General features: G+C 31.1%; 5 protein-coding genes and 1 long non-coding RNA gene across 19 annotated transcripts; 3 read left to right on the forward strand and 3 right to left on the reverse strand.

Moving 5' to 3' along the window:
• Positions 1 to 23: 23 nt before the first annotated feature.
• Positions 24 to 3,791, forward strand: Ent1 (Equilibrative nucleoside transporter 1). Its single transcript, XM_072900440.1, has 12 exons — positions 24 to 265; positions 351 to 455; positions 741 to 890; positions 985 to 1,066; positions 1,141 to 1,313; positions 1,650 to 1,744; positions 1,847 to 1,897; positions 2,012 to 2,244; positions 2,625 to 2,862; positions 2,970 to 3,055; positions 3,140 to 3,339; positions 3,421 to 3,791. Exons 3-12 carry the CDS (start codon positions 748 to 750, stop codon positions 3,530 to 3,532), a joined length of 1,413 nt encoding a protein of 470 aa, XP_072756541.1. The 5' UTR covers positions 24 to 265; positions 351 to 455; positions 741 to 747; the 3' UTR covers positions 3,533 to 3,791.
• LOC140670047 (protein-L-isoaspartate(D-aspartate) O-methyltransferase) lies at positions 1,744 to 7,032 on the reverse strand. Its single transcript, XM_072900451.1, has 6 exons — positions 6,429 to 7,032; positions 5,901 to 6,040; positions 5,433 to 5,658; positions 5,237 to 5,322; positions 4,970 to 5,167; positions 1,744 to 1,925 (listed from the first exon to the last, which is right to left on the reverse strand). The coding sequence occupies exons 1-5, from the start codon at positions 6,490 to 6,492 to the stop codon at positions 4,991 to 4,993; spliced, it is 693 nt and encodes a 230-aa protein (XP_072756552.1). The 5' UTR covers positions 6,493 to 7,032; the 3' UTR covers positions 1,744 to 1,925; positions 4,970 to 4,990.
• A 702-nt stretch (positions 7,033 to 7,734) lies between these two features.
• Positions 7,735 to 10,679, reverse strand: LOC140670045 (protein-L-isoaspartate(D-aspartate) O-methyltransferase). Of its 9 annotated transcripts, none has more exons than XM_072900446.1 (6): positions 10,447 to 10,679; positions 9,746 to 9,850; positions 9,477 to 9,627; positions 8,655 to 8,880; positions 8,228 to 8,313; positions 7,735 to 8,096 (listed from the first exon to the last, which is right to left on the reverse strand). In XM_072900446.1, exons 2-6 carry the CDS (start codon positions 9,793 to 9,795, stop codon positions 7,914 to 7,916), a joined length of 696 nt encoding a protein of 231 aa, XP_072756547.1. In that variant the 5' UTR covers positions 9,796 to 9,850; positions 10,447 to 10,679; the 3' UTR covers positions 7,735 to 7,913. The 9 variants fall into 9 exon arrangements, with proteins under 9 accessions (XP_072756547.1, XP_072756545.1, XP_072756543.1 ...); XM_072900444.1 differs by having other exon boundaries at positions 9,477 to 9,633; XM_072900442.1 differs by having other exon boundaries at positions 9,477 to 9,640.
• Positions 10,680 to 11,506: 827 nt separating this feature from the next.
• LOC140670623 (facilitated trehalose transporter Tret1-like) lies at positions 11,507 to 15,622 on the forward strand. Of its 2 annotated transcripts, XM_072901325.1 has the most exons (5): positions 11,507 to 11,524; positions 12,388 to 12,728; positions 13,058 to 13,625; positions 13,730 to 13,928; positions 14,248 to 15,622. In XM_072901325.1, exons 2-5 carry the CDS (start codon positions 12,662 to 12,664, stop codon positions 14,869 to 14,871), a joined length of 1,458 nt encoding a protein of 485 aa, XP_072757426.1. In that variant the 5' UTR covers positions 11,507 to 11,524; positions 12,388 to 12,661; the 3' UTR covers positions 14,872 to 15,622. The 2 variants fall into 2 exon arrangements, with proteins under 2 accessions (XP_072757426.1, XP_072757425.1); XM_072901324.1 differs by lacking the exon at positions 11,507 to 11,524 and having other exon boundaries at positions 12,348 to 12,728.
• Positions 15,623 to 15,835: 213 nt separating this feature from the next.
• LOC140670629 (uncharacterized) lies at positions 15,836 to 22,355 on the reverse strand. Of its 4 annotated transcripts, XR_012047599.1 has the most exons (5): positions 21,710 to 22,355; positions 18,164 to 21,303; positions 16,892 to 17,614; positions 16,546 to 16,815; positions 15,836 to 16,221 (listed from the first exon to the last, which is right to left on the reverse strand). It is a non-coding gene; the product is annotated as an uncharacterized lncRNA (long non-coding RNA). The 4 variants fall into 4 exon arrangements; XR_012047597.1 differs by having other exon boundaries at positions 15,855 to 16,221; positions 16,892 to 21,303; XR_012047598.1 differs by having other exon boundaries at positions 15,869 to 16,221; positions 17,364 to 21,303; positions 21,710 to 22,227.
• On the forward strand, positions 17,324 to 19,996 carry LOC140670624 (facilitated trehalose transporter Tret1-like). 2 transcript variants are annotated; one of them, XM_072901326.1, is made up of 4 exons: positions 17,324 to 17,463; positions 18,217 to 18,784; positions 18,860 to 19,058; positions 19,373 to 19,996. In XM_072901326.1, exons 1-4 carry the CDS (start codon positions 17,397 to 17,399, stop codon positions 19,994 to 19,996), a joined length of 1,458 nt encoding a protein of 485 aa, XP_072757427.1. In that variant the 5' UTR covers positions 17,324 to 17,396. The 2 variants fall into 2 exon arrangements, with proteins under 2 accessions (XP_072757427.1, XP_072757428.1); XM_072901327.1 differs by having other exon boundaries at positions 17,334 to 17,456.
• Positions 22,356 to 22,386: the final 31 nt, after the last annotated feature.

The raw sequence follows: 22,386 nt of genomic DNA on the forward strand, positions 1-22,386 counted from the left end.
TTTGCCTTTTCAGCTGAACGGAATAAAATGAGATAGATATATATTTACAAGTTGAAGGGAAAGAGAGAGAAAGGGAAAAGTGTAAAAAGTTCTATTAAAAAGAACAGCCTTGTGCAACGCGTGTCGAGTGTTGAGGCTGGTTGAGGGTTGAGGCGATGGTAGGCGGAGTATATTATCTCGTGTGATGCAGTCCAATAATGCAGTCGAAAAATGTCAATTGTTCGTAGATGCTACGAGCGATTGGCTAAACAGGAGTGTCACAAAGGTAATTTAATAAAGTAGATAATGCTGTGTAGCAACTGAATTCTTCTATCACTCTCTGAAAATATAATCCCTCACATCTATTCCAGACTTGTTCGTTATCGTATCTAATTGTAAGATATATCAATTGTTTTCGACGATCATACGTGATTGAACGTCTACTCTTCGCGTGAAGCACCTTTGTTACAACTTCCGTAAGTATTGCCTCCTGTAACAACATATGACTGTTCAGAAGAAAAAGCTTTGTCCATTTTTAAATTCGTGAGCAAATCAAATTTCGTGAATAAAACATTGATGAATAATGTATATTTACAATGTTTAAATTATTACGCTTATTTGTCATATTACTATAGACTGTAAGCTTATAATACGCGCTGATTTATATTTTAAAATGCAATGAATACTGCATGCCTTTATGAAGCATTGTACAATTTGTTCTATCTATTATCTATTTATATATTCTATTCATTATCTATCAGGAAAGCCATGTATTCCATCAATAGAAGACCTTTATTGGGCGGTGCATCTGATAGTGAATTTGAGGATGATTTGGAGACTGAGGTAGATGATTCTAATATTACAATCCCTGATGAGAAACCATTTTTAAAACCATACGAGCCACATGACAAGTATGTTTTTCACATTCCTGAAATTTAGTTTAAAAATTATCTAATTACTAAAGTCTATATTTTACATATAATTTTTCTTTTTATTATATTTTAGATATAATTTTGCATATATTGTATTTTACTTACTTGGAATAAATACATTAATCCCATGGAGTTTTTTTATTACTGCTGATGATGTAAGTGACTGATTTTTATTTTTCTCATAATTATGTTTAAAATACTGTTGGTTATATAATGTCTTTCCTTTCAGTACTGGATGTATAAATTCAGGGAAATTCATAATGTGACAAACCTTACTCATACGTATGCAGAATTATATGAACAAAAGACAGATCTTCAAGCTAGTTTTACATCTTATTTAAGTGTGGCTAGTGCGTTGCCAAGTACTCTGTTTTTAATAATAAATGCATTTATTAGCAAGAGGTAGGTGAAAAATAATTAGCAGAAAATAATTGTTATACAAAGTTTATTTATATAGATTGATTCAAAGTTACTATTCATTTTTTATTATTCTTTTTTAACTTAAAAGCATTATTAAAATTTAAATCATTTGGGAAAAAGTAAAAGAAATTGCATACAAAAAATATTACAATGTAAAATATAATTGTAATAAAGTAAAATTCCCATAAGTACATAATTAATTATATCTTTTGTTGCAATTTATTTATGTATTGTATAGAAAAATTAGAATTATAAGTAATTTTAAACCACATAGAAAATATATATAATGTTTAATAATTAAAGTCTCTAAATATCTAGAATCTCTTTAACTGTAAGGATGGTTGGCTCTCAATGTACAATATTGCTGCTATTTATCATGACAACTATATTTGTAGAAATGAACACAGACAAATGTAAGCGATCAAATTTTACTTTATTTTTATCCATTATAAAATCATAGTAATTATAATTATTTTTTGTTATTTTAAATAAATAAAATAAAACTTCATTTTTAGGGCAAAATCCATTCCTAATTATTACTTTAGTGACAGTTGCACTTGTAAATGGTGTGTATATGTCTTCAAATAATTAAGTCTGTAACAAAAATGTAATAATTGATTAATAATTAATAAGTGATTTTAGTTTTGCTATAATATTATTATTATAACATAAAATTCCAGCTGCAAGTGCCATTTTTGGAGGAAGCTTAATGGGGATAGTGGGCAAATTTTCTCCAAAGTATATAACTGCTATGTCCGGTGGACAAGCCCTTGGTGGAATATTTACAGCACTTGCGGAAGTATGTTCCTTGTGGATAGGCGCTAGTCCGACACTTTCCGGCTTAGTATATTTCATTATCGGTGATATCGTGCTGCTGTTATCATTAATCGTTTACATCGTTTTGGAGAGGACGGTAAGTCAATTTTATTCAAATATATCTCGGGAATAATTTATCATCAAGTTTTCAATCCTATTAGCCATTGTCATATACGAAATGAGATCATCACTAACAGTCATTGTATTTATACCGCGATGATGCATCGGGATACAGGTGTTCTATAATGTATGCTAAGTTACTTATGATAAGATGCATTATATACGTAACAGCATATATTGTATTATTACACACTTTACTGATTGAGAAATAGAATTAAATTACGTATAATTCGCTCGAAGAATTCTCAAGCGTTTTTAATTTCATGGAAGTTTTTTTACACTCTATCACTCGAATTCGCAAAGTCCAGTTTGAAAATAATTAATAAAAAAAAAAACAATTTTTCATATTTTTTTCAGCCATTTTTCAAGCATCATACGATAGAAAAAGTACCTGATCGTTCGAAATCCGATTACTCGATAAATGGGGAAGTCAGTTTCTCGGCAGATTCGAATATGTCGTACACACGGATTATAAAGAGGATCTGGCATTATGGCATTAGCATATTTCTTGTATTTTTCATATCGCTGGCTGTGTATCCGGCTATAACTGTATTAGTGGAGAGTCAATACAAGGGGAAAGGTCATGCATGGAATGGTAAGCTGGAAAACTTCTGTAAATAGATTTTCAATATAATGTTACACATCTTGCGCAATTTGCAACAAATAAATTTATGAATAAAAGATCTAAAATAATTCTTTTAGACATATATTTTGTACCTGTGGTGACATATCTCATCTTTAGTACGGGCGATTATGCCGGAAGAATATTATCCGGTATTTTTCAATGGGTGAGAATCTAATTTTAATTTACAAAGTTTTAATTTGCATTGTTTTTACGCAAGACGTTTTTACCAATTGTTTTATCACTGCAGCCGAAAAATAATCCATGGCTCGTGATGTTTATGAGCGTCGCTAGAAGTGTTTTTATACCTATACTCATGTTTTGTAACGCACAACCAAGGCATCACCTGCCTGTTTATATTCACAGTGATATATATTACATCTTGATAACTATCGTGTTTGCCGTAACCAATGGTTATCTTTGTAATTTAACGTTTATTCTTGTGCCCACGTAAGTATCATCAACTATACAAATGTTCCAATTATGTATAAAATACTTTATGCTATTGTTTTGTGTATTAATTTCACACAGAATTGTGGACAGCCAAGAGAAGGAAGTTGCATCTGCAATGATGGGAGCTTTTCTGGGTATAGGATTAGCATCTGGTGCAGCGCTTAGCTTGTATATGGTAAAGGCTCTTTAATGTTTAATTGTGTGAACAAATATAAAATATTTTATTTCACTGCCCATTTTGTACATTCCAAGTCAGCTAGGATTATAAAATAAATTGTTTAAATTTTTTGAACTTTTAAATATAATGATTAAATTAATTTAATAATGTAAAATATATCTGTGTAGCTGTATTTTCGATATTGTCTTAAATTATTGTTGATTTACGAGAACTTTTCATTTTTCTGTGAATAAGAATTCTCTTGGCAGTTTTACTAAAAATTCAAACGGATCTCTGTGTCAAACATAATTTTTAGATGATTAGTTATCGACTTGTTATAATTGTATGATGCAATTACTTCCATATTCTATTTGACTATATTATATATATATATACATAATATATATATATATATATGTATGTACATTATATATATAGAACATATTTTACACATACAGTGCATATACATATGTATAGAATGATGTAGTAATTGAGACAATTTCGTATTACTAGGAGAATATTGTGCGATTTATATAATTTGTAACATATTTATTATCTAGGATAAAACATAATTATATGAATGTTTATGTAACATGTTTATATATATATATAAAACATAAAAATACATGAAGTATTTCTGATTTTAGTCATTGTGTATTGTAAAATATATATTTATTTTTAATACTGTATCTATAGCTACAATTTCAAGAAATACAGAGTAGTAACATCATAGAAAAGAAAAAATATACACATATTATATATTATATTTAAAGCCTTGTTTAAAAAAAAAGAAAATTTAAATATATCGTTAATAATAAATAAATTGCTTAATTAAATTAAATGAAAATAATCCTATTTTCATTTAATATGTAAATAATACAAATAGTGAAATGGAAAATTATACTTTGACTTAAATGGAAAAGAATTTCTTATGCCTTAGTTATATTATGTAAATAAAAGCTTTATGTAAACATAACTGCAAATTTTAAATTTACTATTAACAATATAATTTAAATATCATCATTAGTTTTAAATCTACTTCTTTCTCTCTGAAAGTTGTACTCATATATATATATATATATATATTATATAATATTTATTATTATATTTATTATATAATATTTATTATATAATATTTAAAGACTAGACAATATCACCAATCGACATTATTGCATATTTAGATGTCAAAAATAAAATTTTCTGCAAATAAATATTACAAAATATCTAATTGCTCTTTAAAAAAATATAATATATTATACTAAAAACTAAAAGAAATACTAGACTAAGTGCAAGTAATCTCAAAGATACAAAAACATTTTCTAATGCTAGATTTTGATTAATGTTTGTAAAAATGTTTATTTGATGCAATTGAACTGTTTTCTTTAATATGTCTTTACGCGACTAGAGCTGTGCACAATGTTAGAATAACAAAATAGTACTTGTAATTATAAATAATAAAATAATGCTCACTTATTGGAGCTGACACGTTTCTCATGATCGGCAATACTGTCGTTCTCTATCAGTGAGTGGAACATACATTACACCCATTAGAGGCCGCTGTTTGATTTTGCCATCCAGAGTTTTGTCGATTTGCACTAAGGTTTGATCCGAGTTCTCTGGGCCCATCGGCACAACTAAACGTCCACCAGGTGCTAATTGATCTATCAACTATCGCAAGATATTGTTTTTAATGTTTTTCCTGGTACAATCGAGAACAATTTTGAGCATTTCACTTACTGCTTGAGGTAGTTCTTTAGCGGCTGCTCCCACGTGAATAGCGTTATATGGTGCACGATCAGGATACCCTAGTCTTCCATCACCGACTAAACAATTACAATCGTAATTAAATAATTTAATTAAATGAAAAAAGAGAAAGAAAAGTAAATTTATAATGAGCAATGTATACAATTGTTTAAAAGTAAATTTTATTTACCAACTAATTCCACACGTCCGTTACGTAAAAGTTCCGGATGGTCGTGCCGAATATTTTCTTCTGCTAATGCTCGAAGTTCTGGAATATGATCGATTCCAACAGCTAATCCATTTGAGCCTGTCATAATGGCCATACACGCTGTCAAGTATCCTGAACCAGAACCAACATCTAGTGCTCTTCCGCCATTATGCAATTTCTCTTCAAGCAATTCCAGGGCATACGCATGCTAAACAATTTTTATTTGTCTTCCAACTTGTAATTTCTTATCATTTTTTTTACTTGTATATGTATATATACATATATATAATTTATTACTATTATTGAGAGTAACTGTAATACTTTACTTTTAAATAACAATTTTTTTGCGCATTACATTTACTCTTATATAATCTTTTGATCAATAAATATTAAATATATACATTATATTAAATATATTTAATATAATATAAACTAATTAAAAGATTATACCATATGTGGAGCACTAATAGTAGCGCCATAACCAATCCCTTGTGGAGAATCTATGTAAGCATGAGTAGGATGAGTATATTTTCCTCTATCTACAGAACTCATTGCTTCAAACACTCTGTCAGATTTAATCACCCTGGATCCTAAAAATAGTTAAAAGATATATAGTTTTGATATATTATGATATGTGACATAAACAAAATGTTGTTACACAATGTGTAAATAGAATTGTATAAAATTTAAACATCCATTTATTTTTGTTTTATCACAATCATATCAAACTCTGAATTAAAACGTAAAGAGAATTATTTATTCATTTTTGTGTATTTAGTTTTAAAATTAAAATTTTTTGTTTGGCTCGGATTCAAATATAAAAACGGATTATAAATATTCCGTGTTTTCACAGAATAAGTTGTTTTTTAATTCTAAATCAAAAACAACTTTTGACGTCAAAGCAAAAACAAGCAGTGAATAATACCGGCATGTAGGGCAAGGTGACATAATATTGCATAACATTCGTGCGACACTTACGCCTGAGATGTTCGACGAGTTCCTGATTGTTCCTACCGTGATAACGTCCATACATTAATGCCATATCCAATGTGAGCACGACAGGCGACAGGATCGCGAACGTCGAGCAGATAAACCCGACGGCGCGGGTACGAATTTGGAGGAAACGCGTGGCGGCGACCGGCTTGTCGGGTCAAAATAAACAGTCCAACCGGTGATCTGTCACCTCCGTCCGTTCGATTAATCGCTGCACCTCCGAGGCTATTTTTGGATATTCGATACGCACTTAATTATCCGCTAACTCTCGATAACTGGATCGATTTTCTCAGAAGACACTCGCCAACCACACCTGTTCCAATCTGCTTTTTTTTTACCAGTTGATTCGAATAAGCTTTAGGAATTTAGGACACGTCGTGACCGAGTATCGCTTTACCGACAGTGTTACTATCTACTATGACGATCTGACCTGATCTGACCGGATCAACGTGGATTGCGAGATTGCCAACAATTGTTGAACAATCACGCGAACGCGTTGCGCACGTCGCTTTTCAAAATAGATATTGAAACGTCCTAGATTGCCGCAGATCTATAATCCTGAGCGACGATCGACGATGCGATTGAGCAACAATTTCCCATTGGCAGATGCTGCGCGTTCGTTTGATCGATCCCTCGCGAATTTCGCTTTATGTCGAAATACAAAATGCTCGATTATTTCGATATATGACGATGTTATCTAATTATGTAATAATTTATGAATTTTTTTACATTTATATATGAAACATACATATCAAACATCCGGATATTTTTATTGTTCTAATAATACAAATAAGACAGAAAATTTAAAATAAAGATAAGCTATCTTTGTGCTAATTTAGTTTTTCCTATTTGCATAAATCACAAATATATTTGATAAGCTTTTCTTTATACATTTATTTATATAAATTATGTTATTATATAATTTCTAAATGTAGAAACATTTTGGATTCAGCACATGTGAGTTGTTAGAAAATAATATACAAAAGTATATATAAAATTGTATTTTATCTCTCATTATTAAAAAATTTATCTCTTTATTATCAATTCCTTACAATCCTTTACTTGCATAAGAATTTGAAGCGTATTAAATATATATCTATAAAAAATTATCTATATATAAACAAAACAGGATAAATATCTATCCATGCTGCAATAAATTCAAACTTTCACTAGAAACTATGATAATCGAATTGCATTTAACATTAACAATCAATATATTCGTGACTGCAATTCGCAAAATATTAATTTAAATGAGTAAAGGAATTAGTAGGGGTGGGAAAATATATAAATATATATAAAATATAATTTATTATATTCCTAATCGAAAACGGAACATGTATCATGTCTATGCACAGTATGCACGAAAAGAATTGGTCCATGAATACAAATTCCGATTATCGTTGATCGACGGATTGTTAATCGCTTGCTCGAATTACGCGTTCGCTGCGAAGAGATCGCACTTTAAAAACTCTAATTACGTAATTGAGTAGTAGGATCTGTGAGAGGAACATAAGAAACTTGCATTAATTTCTTCTTCGTGATCGTGCCGTCTGCATTCTTGTCCACCTGTAGCAGATCTTGAAACCTCTGGAAACCTTCTATAGCCACGACCGGACATATTAGTCGACCTCCAGGAGCTAGTTGGTCTATCAACTGTAATAATTTCAACCATTTATACCATCGTGCTATTACAGATCTTCTCTGTATAATTTTTGCAAGTTTTCTATATACTGTTCTACTTACTACTTCTACATAAACTCTATACATATACTGTTTACGTTTACCTCTTGTGGTAAAGTATCAGCCGCTGCTCCAACGTGTATAGCATTGTAAGGGCCGTCAGCAGCATGTCCCAATCTGCCGTCTCCCACTAGGCGCATTCATAATGACCTGTTGTTAGTCGGCAGTCTTTATCTTTTACCTTTACAGTAAAGCCATACAGTCAGTGGACATTGTTCTGTTTAACTCTTCACGGCAACGTACATACCTACTCCACGTGGATGGATCACGAATATCTTTTATTCGAATTATGCATACATGTACAATACTTTTGGAATACATTCTTTTTTTATCGTAAGATAAATTTTTATGAGATAAAATGAAATACGAAGGAATGGCGTAACATTGACGCGAAAGAGAAGAACTTTGATTGTCAAATGGATATTCCGGGGGGGGGGGGTCGATAATGTTAACAAAGTACTAGCAGCTTACCAATGAATTTGATACGGCTTTCCTTAAGAAAATGCGGATTGTCCTCGCGTACGTTCCTAGTGGAAATCTCTATGAGCTCGGGAATATGCTCAATACCGATTACGCGTCCGTGCGAGCCTACCATGTACGCCATGCAGGCTGATAGATAGCCCGAGCCTGAACCAACATCAAGTGCCTTGGCGCCATCAGAAAGCTGATTGGAGAGGATTGACAATGCGTATGCATGCTGCAAAAGATATAATACATGTAATTGATCAAACTATTATCAAACAGATTTTAAACAATTCAAGGAATGTATATATTATCTTATATATGTACATATTATCTTTAATAATATTTACTTATGTGCCAATACTGTTACATGGAAAATTTCTGATTGTCTCAAATCAAATATAAGCTTAACATAAATAAGATATAGATGAGATAAGAGCAAAGCATGTCTGATATCCTCATTTTGAACTACATTTTTTATAATTACGCTTTTCAATATCTTTATTCCAAGTAAACATTTTTTTAATATTAAATGTACAATATATATGTGTATTAAAATTAATTTATATTTTATATAATAAATAGAAACATCAAAAAAGTATTAAAAATGTATTAAGCAAAAATCTATATATTAAAATATTTAAAAAATTTGTTTAAAAATTATCTTAAATTAGTAATTATACTTGCGAAAAATGTTGTATATGATTTTCACATATTTCGCTTACTTAGTGTAAGTACTAAAAAGATAATCATCTTTCTATATAATTTTCATCATTATACAAAAAGATCTTGTAAAATTTATAATACATATAATTTTAAGTATATGCTTACCATATGTGGTGCACTGATTGTCACGTTGTAACCAATTCTTCTAGGACGATCAAGGTAAGGATCCGATTCATGACAATATTTAGCTCTGTCCACAGTGAGCATTGCGGTTTCTGCCCTATCCGTTGCCAGTATCCCAGCATCTGTGAATAATCTGTCCCTAATTGCTATACAAATAAATAGTTGTGTCTAACAAAAAGAAAAAAAAAACACTCAGCACTATTTTTTGCATTAATTAAGCCAGCTCTGTGATGATCACAGAGGTCATTTACCTTTTAGTTTTGTCACCATTTCTTGATTTGTAGTGCCATTGCAGTGCCATGCCATGCTTTGTGGAAAGTCTTCTACGATCCACAGGCTTTAAGCACAGCTAAAATCTATTCAACATAAAACAACATACAGGTTCGATTGACAAATTGACAACAGACCCACCAGAACAACTTCTAACGATTATCTAATTTACGTGACAATTATTTATTATTTATAGGCTAATACAGAATAAGAAAAAAAATAAGAGATTAATTAAACGCACCTCGAAGAGGTGCTTTAAAAGAGTCTCATTTATCCCGAAAAATCCTCATTCCTCTTGTATATGCGTGCCTAACATGGCCGTGAGGATTAGCGACCTTAAGGGAACATTACTGGTGGGGGTTATAAAACAGCTGATGCGATGCGTTTATCGATTTGCTCTTCTCGTTCGCGAGATAAGAGATTATCGTTACGCGACTGCGAATTTCTGGGTAGATTTAAGTGCTACCAGACGAATAATTAGGCAATTTTGAGCGAAAATAAAAAAATCGTGTGGCAAATAAAATCTAGTTATAATATATTATTTTACATGTTTTTTTATTGATTAAATAATATCATTTTTTTTTAATTTTATCGATTTAAATTTAGCGATGGATATAACTGCGAATAACGAAATAAATAATTATTTATTTGTGTCTTTTTTGTTTGAGAAAAGATTACTTACCGAGAGAGAGAGAGAGAGTTCAATTATATAACTGCTGCATTCTATTTGTGTCCTCGTTATTATAAGGTATTCCGATGCGAGTCGATTATGCGCGTTTTAGATGCCAGTTTAGTCGCGTCAGCTATAGATAGAAAACATTTGCCGCGCCAATTTTATTTGACAGAAATTTGAAAATAACTTTTTCAAATGGCTCTGAAGATCTAATTGGCTACAAAATAGATTGTATCACACGTTATCCAATATAAATTGCGTTGTAAGAATGCGTTCAAAAATTCTATCCATGAAGTAGAGTATAGGTTTTTAACCAATCAGGAGAAAGAAATCTTTGCTCTGTTTTGTCCTGATTCATCCTACGGATAGAATTTCCGAACTAACTCTCGAACGCGTAACGTCACAGTTGGTACTAATGTAGCATCAAATATGATGACGTATAATATTTGAATTTAAAGAGAGCTCGACATTCAAACCTTCTTCAAAAAAGATTTATAACAATAACATGTCTTTCGATTTTTACGTATTCTCTTTTTGAAAACCACTGGTCCGATTGTTGTCATTTTTAAAAACCATTCAGAAATAACATGTGACGTAAAATCGTTCCGTTTAAAGAAATTAAATTTTGTCAAAATAAGTTATAAATAATTAAAATTACATAAAAGTTAATTTTCATAATTAAAATTTTTACAAGTTTAGAACAAGCTTATGCAGTCAAAAATATTGATCAATACGTAATTAGTATGAGAAAAAAAATTATTCATATATTAAAGTAATATTGATAAATGTTTACATTAGCAGACACCTTGCCGATGATCTTGACAAGGTCAAAATGTTCGCTTTGTCAAAATCAGCAAAGTGTCTGCTAATGTAAACATTTATCAGAAAACTAAACATATAAAAATAAATAATACTGTGATATAATTTTGCAATTATGACAATGCTCTTAAGAATAAAAAAATGCAGAAACTGATAAAAGCGAATAATCCTAACAGATTTGTTATCTTGTAGAATAATTAAATATTTAACATTAGAAACCTACGACAAGCAATGACTACAATCAATTCCAAATTAATTAGAAATCCATGTAAGATATATTTATGACTTATACTAGATTCGATAGAAGTCTGTATATTTACATTATCGTTCGATATCATTCGAATCATCGAAAATTACACACTTTGTATGCGTTATCTTGTGGATGCAAACACATTTTTCATATCACAATAAGCTCACGCAAAGTTATAATTTTATCAATCAATTCCGAATCACTCAGTTTAATAGTGACATAAATTCTTTAATGTCAACAGTATATCATCGCACATTTGCTTGTGTCACAATGATTTAGAACTATAGTAAAAGAATATATCATGCCTGAATTGAGAAATAGCTAATATAGATCATTCTTGAAAACACTTTACATTATCATGATGTAATAATTATCTTAAATATAAATAAAGCGTTGACAACTAATGTCATCTTAAGTCTCGCATAAAAAGAGTACTTTTAGTTACAATGTGTTATCTTAATATTTATTAATATTAATTTTTCTGTTATAATAGTTTAATATTAATACTTGTAAAATTTCTTTGGTTCACTAACTTGCAAATATGAAATATACAGGTAAATATATGTATGTATATAGGTGTATCTGAGATATATTTAATGAATTTTCTTATCACGTTTTAGTTTGCGTAAAAAAATCATTTCTCTCTTTCTCTTTCAATTTAAATCTTACAAATAATATATTTTTACTTGCGTATATGTGATACGATCTTATTTTAAATACATATATTTATGCAAAATGCAAATACACACACACACACATATATACATACATATAAACATATCTTTAATACATTTGACTGCATTTATGGTACCAAAAATATTAAAGCACAACGAGAAAATGATAATAAATCTGATAAAATAAAGTATTTGATATGTACAAAGATGTCTCACTCAGATGCCTTCATCAGTGAGAATGGCAAAAAGATAAGGATGCCCCTTCCGACTAAAATCCAAGAATACCGATATCACTATAAATCAAATTGGAGCACGCATGACGAGTACCAGCCGTGGGGGCTAACATACTGTTTGTACTAATGTATTGCTTTCTGGTCATTCACGAATTCTATCTCTTTTCGAGTCCTGTCTCGACTCGAGTCTGTCGATAATTGCAAAACGTTATTATTGCAATCGCGTTTTTTTGAAAGAACGACGTGCGATGGAGAAGCATGAGAAATCGCTCAAGGAGCCAGGCAAATTGCGGCAGTTCATCTTCACGGTGATTTGTGAGTTAGAAAAAGAAAATCTTTCTTTTCCATTTTATCAAAAATGTATCTTGTGACAACTTCCAATAAGCAATACTTGAGCAGTAATTCCATGGTTGAAAATTTTCGATGACAAACGGTAGCTCTTAAAATAATAGAAAAATATAAAAAGCATAAAAATACAAATTGAAAAGTTTCATATAAACGCACTTCTAAGTAATTATAATAATTAGTTAAATAACATTCTTAAAACTCTAAAATATATATTTAAAGATCTCTTTGATTAAAAAAATTTCTATTAGACTTCTTATATTGATTATTCCGTATGGATAATCATGTATTCTTCGCAGTAAATCTATCAACGTTGAATTATGGACTCATGTTGGGATGGCAATCACCCGCAGCTCTAGAACTACAGGAACCATCATCAGTGATAGGAAGCGAACCTATGACGGACGACGATATATCCTGGATGAATGGCATTTTGACCTTGGTGGGCACCTTAATGACTATGTTGCTTTTGGTGATACCAGATAAGTTCAGTCGTAAGAGATTCGGTTATGTGTTAACGTTGCCGATGATACTCGCCTGGCTGTTGATCATTTTCGCCACCGAACACATGTACATTTACGTATCGAAAGCTCTGAGCGGTATCACTGGCGCCGGTGTACTCTTCCTGGTGGCGAACTATGTGTCGGAGATCTCGTGTGACAGCATTCGCGGTATAACATCAAGTATAATAGGACTCTTATTAAATTTCGGAATATTACTGGGATACATCTTAGGCGGCTTGATGTCCTTGCACACCAGCGCTACAATTGGTGTGATTTTGAGCGCGTTGTTCCTCATTGCTTTCGTCTTCATGCCGGAATCGCCAGTATATCTAGTGCGTCAAAATTGTACGCACGAAGCAATTAAGTAAGCAGAATGAGAAGATTCTCTTTTAATATTCTCTTTTAATATTCTCTTTCAATATTCTCTTTTAATATATCGTGAAAGGATGTTGTTACTCGCTATTTCAGATCGTTGAAATGGTTGAAAGCTGGAGATACTCTAGCGGTAGAACAAACATTGTTGCATCTACAGTTGCAAATTAAAGAGCTCGGTTCCAAAAAATCCGCCAAGTTGTCAGACTTATTTAGAGACAGAGCGACGATTAAAGGATTGATCATCGTCTTGGGTTTATTCATCGCTCAACAATTTGGCGGGATCTTTGCAATGGTAATTATCAATAATACATATTATTTTCAAATTTACTTGTATATGCTTCATCTGTATAAAATCAGACATTTAAGACCACTGTTCTAATTCACAAAAAGTGTAAAAATGTGATTTTATTTCACAGCAAAGTTTCTTATATCAAAATTAATTCTGAATGATATAACGATTATTTTCACGCTTTTCTCAAATTATTATTATTGATTTAATATTACCGAAAATATTGAAAATTTTACAGAACTTTTTTTTTCATTCATTCTATCCGCCTTCATAATAAACCTTCATTGTTAAAGTAAGCTAAACTGACTTTTCTACTATCCAGGTCAGTTACACAGAGACCATTTTCAAAATATCCGGCAGTTCATTATCGCCGAATATGTCATCTATCATTGTAGGAGTTATATTGCTCCTTGGTTCGTGTCTGTCGACATCTTTAGTGGAACGTGCGGGTAGACGACCTTTGGCCCTGATATCCTGCGCGGGAATGTGCATATGTCATTGTGTGATCGGCACGTTCTGCTATCTCCAGGACTTACAACATGATGTATCCGCTTATGGTTGGATACCGGTCACAGCACTGTCCATCTACATGATAGTATACGCTTTAGGACTAAGCATCGTACCCGTTGTACTAATGTCCGAAATATTTAACCGCGATGTGACCAGTATAGCCTCGATTGTGGGTTTTATCATGTGCTGGACAACAAGTTTCATCATGGTAAAGATCTTCGCCGATCTCATCGCTTTACTAGGTATGCACGGTTGCTTCTTCTTCCTCGCCACTTGTTGCGCGTGCGGTTTCGTCTTCTGCTTCATACTGGTCCCGGAGACTAAAGGCCGGACGCGCGAGGATATTGTGGACGAGCTCAATGGAGGTGTGCAACATAAAAACAACAAGAACATTAATATCATTGGAACGGACTCAGTGCATGCGACACACGTGTAAAAATATTATCCACATATATCAATAAGTGTTCAACTGAGAGTACTCCAGCAGACAGATTTCTGAACAATTAACACTTTATTACTCAATTTGCCTGCTCTTAGTGTTTTTAGAATTTCTGTACAACATGTATATAGTTTTATAGAAAAGTGTACGTCGTCAGTTTCTTAAAGATCATTTCCTATGTAAAAAAAAGTGCAATATTCATAATAATTTTTATTTATCTTCACATTACGCACATATTTTTACATTATTCATTTCAAATTCAATTATTTATTTATGTATTTATTGCACCTAAGTTATGTATGTCCAATGTTTCTTTGATATAATTTAATGTATCACAAAAATAAAATAATTAAATATGCAAATTACTTCATATAATTATGACGACATGAAAGAGGAAATGAGTCTCGCGTATATATTACAATCTTATATTTACTCTCGTCGAATTTGATTTTTATCAATATTAAATATGTTAGAATGATACGCAGCATATGATGTAACGTCAAATATTATCTCGCAAATATTCTTTATAACAAATTTGACACATAGATACATAATGTTGACTGAAATTGATAATATTCAGGTGAAAATGCAAACAAAACTATGAATTAATACACCAATATAATACCTGAAAGATAAAAATAAAGTTGTATATATAAAAGGATATGTTCATATATCTAATTAGTATTCTATTCACATTTTCTGTACAGGAAATGATCTTTAAGAAATTGTGACAACATATGTGTGTACATATATATATATATATATATATATATATATATATATCATTGATAATTATTCTTATCAATTGGATTTCTTAGACACGTAAATGTAACAACTATCGTATTAACAAAAATTAATTAATATTATTGATAAGAGGATCACGATTCTTATATAAATACGAAATTATACTTTTTAGAAATTATATTAATAAGTTAAAATATAAAAGAATCATTTTTTTATATATATTCCTATGCACAGTAAAGTATATAAATGAAAAATCTAATACTTATGTACAAACTTCTCAAAAATATTATGTGCTAGATATTTGTCCATATAAATTATTGATTATTGGTTTAACATTTCTTAATAATTACATAAAAAGATACACAAAAATACCATATTCAAAATAAATTCTGATGCTAATCATCCACGTTCTTGTTACCAATTTTTCCTTTCTTAAAAATGATCGGTACATCCTCGATATTTTTATCATCGATATTAATTTGTGTGATCTATAATCTTCTCTTTGAAAGTCCTTTGCAGAAACGACAGTTCTATCTTTTCAAACATGGACAGTGGATCTGGTTCTGCTTTTGCGGCAATTGGAGATCCACTGGTTTCTTCTTGCTAAAATACAAAACATTTCTGTATTTTTTTCTCCATGTAGGATTAAACTCAATTTTCAAATGTGAAGACGTTTTAATATACAAATAAATAAACAAAATATATTATTATATATTGTGCATTAATCAATCAATAAAGTAATTAATATAGTTTAATCTAGTATATAGCAGTTTCAAATCATACTTTACTAACTTTATTAAAAAATTAAGTATCTTTATATATGTAAATTAATTCAACAGTTTGAGAAATTATGTGTTTGATCCTAAAAATATGTATACTGTCCAATCCATCTTGGCAACCGAAATAATATAGTGTTCAAATATTTACATTGTCTCTATGATCTGCCAGGCTCCATAAGATTGTAGTCTTTTAAACACATTGTAGCATCGCCAGTAAAATCGTTCTTCTTTGGTCGCTATCTTCTTTAGTCTTGTGCTTCGTCGTCATCTTTGAAACTGTTGTCGTTTCTAGCCAATCGTGCTTCCCATGTTCCCTCATCTTCTCCCTCTCAAGATTACGTTGTTCCTCGAGAATATCCACTTTCTTCCTAATTGTACTAAAAGATCCTTTTGGATATGTACGTACAAGTGTGTGTAACTGAAATAAATATTTAATGAATTTTTTCTTTTTTTTATTATGCTTGCTAGTTTTAATTTTATATATATATACATACCAAATAATAAAGACAATAAATTACAAGTGAATAAAAGACATACGCACATTCCTGCACATCATTATTTTTTGATGTGCTTAGTACTTTTGGTTCATGAATGCCACTGTCAAATACATACATACATACATACATACATATATATATATATATATATATATATATATATATATATATATATATATCATAAATCAAATGTACTAAGCACATCAAAAAAATAATAATGTGCAAGAATGTACGTATGTCTTTTATTCGCATGTAATTTATTGTCTTTATTAGCGAGAATGAGGAAAGATAAGAATGCCCCTTCTGACAAGAATAACGATCACTATAAATCAGAACACACATGTCGAGTACAAAACGTAGGTGACTACCATTCTGTTTGACTTTTCTGTTTACTAATGTAATGGTTTCTAATTGTTCACGAATTCTCTCTCCTCAATCCCTGATTCGAATCTGTCGGTGAGACACGTACTATAGAAATCACGTTTTTTGGAAGAAACGTACAATGGACATGCATGAGCAATCACTGAAGGAACCAGGCAAGCTGCGGCAGTTTGTCTTCACGGTAATTAGTAAGTTAAAAAAGAAGGAAGAATTCCCATTTCTTTTTCATTCTTACAGAAGTACAATCTTAAGTTTGATTGACATAATATTCATTAAGCAACAATTGAGCAGTAATGCAAAAACTCTATGGTTAAAAATTTTCGATAACAAGTGATAGCCCTTAAAAATAGAAAAATTAAAAAACATAAATTGAAGAGTTTCATATATACAGGGTGTCTGGTAATTCGTAAAAAATCTCTCGTGTACAGATAGAGCGGATCAAACCGAACAAAAAAATTCTATATCATTTTGCGATTTTTGCAATAATTATTGAGAAATTAATTTAAAAATATCGACCAATTTGTGTGAGTATTAGCACGTGATGAGAAAAGATAGTCCGCTGTCACGCGGTTGTTAATCGCACGCAGAATAACCGTGGGCTGTCTCTTCTCGCGGTGCAAGCTGTCTCTTTTCGCAGAGCACTAATATATTGGCGCGAATTGATCAATATTTTTTAATTCCTCAATAATTATTCCGAAAATCGCAGAACTTTTTTGCTCAGTTTGATCCGCCCAATCTGTACATGAAAGATTTTTTACGAATTACCAGACATCCTGTATAAACACATTTCTAATTAACTTCTTAATAACTAATAGCTAAATAATATTAAAACCCTAAAATAATTTAAATTATTTCAAAAATCTCTTTGATTAAAAGTCTTTATTAGACCTTTTTTGTGTTAGTTATTTCAAATGGATAATCATCTGTATGTTTCTTGGCAGTAAATATGTCAACGTTGGTTTATGGATTTACAATTGGATGGCAATCACCGTCAGTTCCACAACTTCAGAACCCATCGCCGGTGGTAGGAGATGAACCCATGACGGACGAAAATATAGCCTGGACGAATAGCATTTTATGCTTGGCGGGCGTCTTTTCGACTATGCTGTTTCCGATGATACCTAACAAATTCAGTCGAAAGAGACTTGGTTACGTGTTAACGTTACCAATGATACTCTCTTGGATGTTAATCATTTTCGCAACCGAACATATTCATATTTACATATCGAAAGTCTTGAGCGGTATCACTGGCGGCGGTGTATTCTTCCTGGTGCCAAACTATGTATCGGAGATTTCGTGCGACAGCATCCGCGGTATATTAGGAAGTATTTTAGGATTCTTTCTAAATTCCGGAATATTGCTGGGTTACATCTTAGGCGGCTTGATGTCCTTGCACACTACCGCTGTGATCGGTGCAATTTTCAGTACGTTGTTCTTCATTGCTTTCGCCTTCATGCCGGAATCGCCGGTCTGCCTCGTACGTCAAAGTTGTACAGATCAAGCAATTAGGTAAGCAATATGAAGAGAAAAATATTCTCCTTGAAAGAGAACATCACGAAAAAATAGTGTTATTCACTGTTTCAGATCGTTGAATTGGTTGAAAGCTGGAGACACTCTAGCGGTAGAACAGACATTGTCGCATCTACAGTTGCAAATTAAAGAGGCCGCATCCACAAGATCCGTCAAGTTGTCAGATTTATTTAGAGACAGAGCGACGATTAAAGGATTGATCATCGTTTTGGGTTTGTTCGCCACTCAACAATTGAGCGGGGTTTTTGCGGTGGTAATCATTAATTATTTGCAAATCGTTTTTTCATTCTTTATTTGTATTATTATCTCTACTTGCGAATTAAAATATTTAAAATATACGACTGTTCTAAGAAACCAAAAGTTACTAAATATAATTTGATAGCAAAGTTTCTTATGTCAAAATCAAATATGAATCATGTAGTAATTTTCTCACATTTCTCAATTATTATTTAATATATTAATATTACCGAAAGTAATATTGAAAGTTAACAAAATTTCATTCATTATATCAAAACAACAAGTCTTCATTTTTTAAAAATAAGTTGAATTTCTGTCTTTTCCATCCAGATCAATTACACAGAGACTATTTTCAAAATATCCGACAGTTCGTTATCTCCGAACACATCGTCCATCGTTGTGGGAACTATATTGCTCCTAGGTTCGTGTCTGTCGATCTCTTTAATAGAACGTATGGGCAGAAGGCCTTTGCTCTTGATATCATGCGGAGGAATGTGCCTGTGTCATTGTGCAATCAGCGCGTTCTGCTATCTTCAGAACTTACAATATGATGTATCTGTTTATAATTGGATACCGGTCACAGCACTGTCTATTTTCATGATAGTGTATTCTTTCGGAGTAGGATGCGGACCCTACGTGGTAATGTCCGAAATATTCAGCCGCGACGTGACCGGCGTAACCTCGACTGTGAGTCTCACCTTTAGCTGGACAATAAGTTTCATCATAATGATGATCTTCGCAGATCTCATCGCTTTACTAGGTATGCACGGTTGCTTCTTCTTCCTCGCTACTTGTTGCGCGTGCAGTTTCGTCTTCTGCTTCATATTGGTCCCGGAGACTAAAGGCCGGAGGCGCGAGGATATTGTGGACGAGCTCAATGGAGGTGTGCAACATAAAAACAACAAGAACATTAATATCATTGGAACGGACTCAGTGCATGCGACACACGTGTAAAAATATTATCCATATATATCAATAAGTGTTCAACTGAGAGTACTCCAGCAGACAGATTTCTGAACAATTAACACTTTATTACTCAATTTGTCTGCTCCTAATGTTTTTAGAATTTCTGTACAACATGTATATAGTTTTATAGAAAAGTGTACGTCGTCAGTTTCTTAAAGATCATTTCCTATGTAAAAAATATGTGCAACATTCATAATAATTTGTATTTATCTTCACATCACGCACATATTTTTACATTTATTCATTTCAAATTCAATTATCTAATGATATATTTATTTCACCTAAGTTATGTATGTCCAATGTTTCTTTGATATAATTTAATGTATCATAAAAATAAAATAATTAAATATGCAAATTACTTCATACAAATGTGACGACATGAAAGAGAAAATGAGTCTCGCGTATATATTACAGTCTTATTTACTCTCGTTGAATTTGGTTTTTATCAATATTAAATATGCCAGAATGATACGCAGCATATGATGCAACGTCAAATATTATTTATAACAAATTTGACATATAGATACATTATGTTGATTGATATTAATAATATTCAGGTGAAAATGCAAACACTATGAATTAATATATCAATATGCGGTCCTGAAAGATAAAAATAAAGTTGTATATATAAAAGGATATGTTCATATATCTAATTAGTATTCTATTCACATTTTCTATACAGGAAATGATCTTTAAGAAATTGTGACGACATATGTGTATATATATATATATATGTCAATGATAATTATTCTTATTAATTGGATTTCTTAGACACGTAAATGTATCAACTATCGTATTAATTAATTAATATTATTGATAAGAGGATCACGATTCTTATATAAATACGAAATTATACTTTTTAGAAATTATATTAATATAAGTTAAAATATAAAAGAATCATTTTTTTATATATATTCCTATGCACAGTAAAGTATATAAATGAAGAATCTAATACTTATGTACAAACTTCCCAAAAATATTATGTGCTAGATATTTGTCCATATAAATTGGTGATTATTGGTTTAACATCTCTTAATAATTACATAAAAAGATACACAAAAATACCATATTCAAAATAAATTCTGATGCTAATCATCCATGTTCTTGTTCCCAATTTTTCTTCTCTTAAAAGTGGTCGGTACACCCTCGTTATTTCTATCGTCGATATTAATTTGTGTGATCTATAATCTTCTTTTTGAAAGTCCTTTGCAGAAATGATGTTCTATCTTTTCAAACATGGACAGTGGATCTGGTTCTGCTTTTGCGGCAATTGGAGATCCACTGGTTTCTTCTTGCTAAAATACAAAACATTTCTGTATTTTTTCTCCATGTAAAAATAAAAACTCAATCTTCAAATGTAAAGACGTTTTAATATACAAATAAATAAACAAAATATATTATTATATATTGTGCATTAATCAATTGATAAAGTAATTAATATAGTTTAATCTAGTATATAGCAGTTTCAAATCATACTTTACAAACTTGATTAAAAAATTTAGTATCTTTATATGTGTATATTAATTCAACAGTCCGAGAAATTATGTGTTTGATCGTAAAAATATGTATAAATACTAAATACTGTATCTTATATGTCCGTACTTGAAAATTAAAAGTAAAGATTTGTCATCGCATGATAAATTCCCGTGGAAAATGTCTTAATCCATCTTGACCGAAATAATATAGTGTTCAAATATTTACATTGTCTCCATAACTTGCCAGGCTCCTTAAGATTGTAGTCTCTTGAACACACTGTAGTATCGCCAATAAGGTCATTCCTCTTTGGTCGTCACCTTTTTTATTCTTGTGCCTCATCGTCATCTTTGAAATTGTTGTCGTTTCTAGTGAGTCATGCTTCCCATGTTCCCTCATCTCCTTCCTCTCGAGATTAGAACGTTGTTCCTCGAGAATATCTGCTTTTTCCTAATTGTACTAAAAGATCCTTTTGGATATGTAAGTACAGGTGTCTGTATCTGAGATATATATTTAATAAATTTTTTCTTTTTCTTGTTATGCTTTATAGTTTGAATTGTTTATAGGTAAACCAATCACTTTTGTCTCTCTCTCTCTCTCGATCTTAATAGTAAAATATATGAATAGGATAATCTTATTTTCATATAATGTTTTATATTATATTGACATATAATATTTATAAATATAAATATATATATGCCAAATAATAAAGACAATAAATTACATGTGATCAAAAGACATACGCACATTCCTGCACATCATTATTTTTTTGATGTGCTTAGTACTTTTGGTTCATGAATGCCGCCGTCAAATACATACATATATATATCATGAACCAAAAGTACTAAGCACATCAAAAAAATAATGATGTGCAAAAATATATACGTATGTCTTTTATCCGCATG

This window comes from Anoplolepis gracilipes, chromosome 10 (assembly GCF_047496725.1).
Source record: "Anoplolepis gracilipes chromosome 10, ASM4749672v1, whole genome shotgun sequence".
NCBI lineage: Eukaryota > Metazoa > Arthropoda > Insecta > Hymenoptera > Formicidae > Anoplolepis > Anoplolepis gracilipes.

What these genes read in the sequence shown, in the direction of transcription:
- Ent1 (XM_072900440.1), top strand. Translation starts at nt 748, where the DNA reads ATGTATTCCATCAATAGAAGACCTTTATTGGGCGGTGCATCTGATAGT. An exon ending in GAAAGGTCATGCATGGAATG is followed by an intron (nt 2,863 to 2,969) that starts GTAAGCTGGAAA and finishes TAATTCTTTTAG; the next exon opens with ACATATATTTTGTACCTGTG. An exon ending in ACGTTTATTCTTGTGCCCAC is followed by an intron (nt 3,340 to 3,420) that starts GTAAGTATCATC and finishes AATTTCACACAG; the next exon opens with AATTGTGGACAGCCAAGAGA.
- LOC140670047 (XM_072900451.1), bottom strand. Translation starts at nt 6,492, where the DNA reads ATGGCATTAATGTATGGACGTTATCACGGTAGGAACAATCAGGAACTC. An exon ending in CGGACGTGTGGAATTAGTTG is followed by an intron (nt 5,323 to 5,432) that starts GTAAATAAAATT and finishes GTAATTGTTTAG; the next exon opens with TCGGTGATGGAAGACTAGGG. An exon ending in CTAAAGAACTACCTCAAGCA is followed by an intron (nt 5,168 to 5,236) that starts GTAAGTGAAATG and finishes ATCTTGCGATAG; the next exon opens with TTGATAGATCAATTAGCACC.
- LOC140670045 (XM_072900442.1), bottom strand. Translation starts at nt 9,800, where the DNA reads ATGGCATGGCACTGCAATGGCACTACAAATCAAGAAATGGTGACAAAA. An exon ending in AAGCCGTATCAAATTCATTG is followed by an intron (nt 8,314 to 8,654) that starts GTAAGCTGCTAG and finishes GAATGCGCCTAG; the next exon opens with TGGGAGACGGCAGATTGGGA. An exon ending in CTGATACTTTACCACAAGAG is followed by an intron (nt 8,097 to 8,227) that starts GTAAACGTAAAC and finishes AAATTATTACAG; the next exon opens with TTGATAGACCAACTAGCTCC.
- LOC140670623 (XM_072901325.1), top strand. Translation starts at nt 12,662, where the DNA reads ATGGAGAAGCATGAGAAATCGCTCAAGGAGCCAGGCAAATTGCGGCAG. An exon ending in TGTACGCACGAAGCAATTAA is followed by an intron (nt 13,626 to 13,729) that starts GTAAGCAGAATG and finishes TCGCTATTTCAG; the next exon opens with ATCGTTGAAATGGTTGAAAG. An exon ending in TTGGCGGGATCTTTGCAATG is followed by an intron (nt 13,929 to 14,247) that starts GTAATTATCAAT and finishes TCTACTATCCAG; the next exon opens with GTCAGTTACACAGAGACCAT.
- LOC140670624 (XM_072901326.1), top strand. Translation starts at nt 17,397, where the DNA reads ATGGACATGCATGAGCAATCACTGAAGGAACCAGGCAAGCTGCGGCAG. An exon ending in TGTACAGATCAAGCAATTAG is followed by an intron (nt 18,785 to 18,859) that starts GTAAGCAATATG and finishes TCACTGTTTCAG; the next exon opens with ATCGTTGAATTGGTTGAAAG. An exon ending in TGAGCGGGGTTTTTGCGGTG is followed by an intron (nt 19,059 to 19,372) that starts GTAATCATTAAT and finishes TTTTCCATCCAG; the next exon opens with ATCAATTACACAGAGACTAT.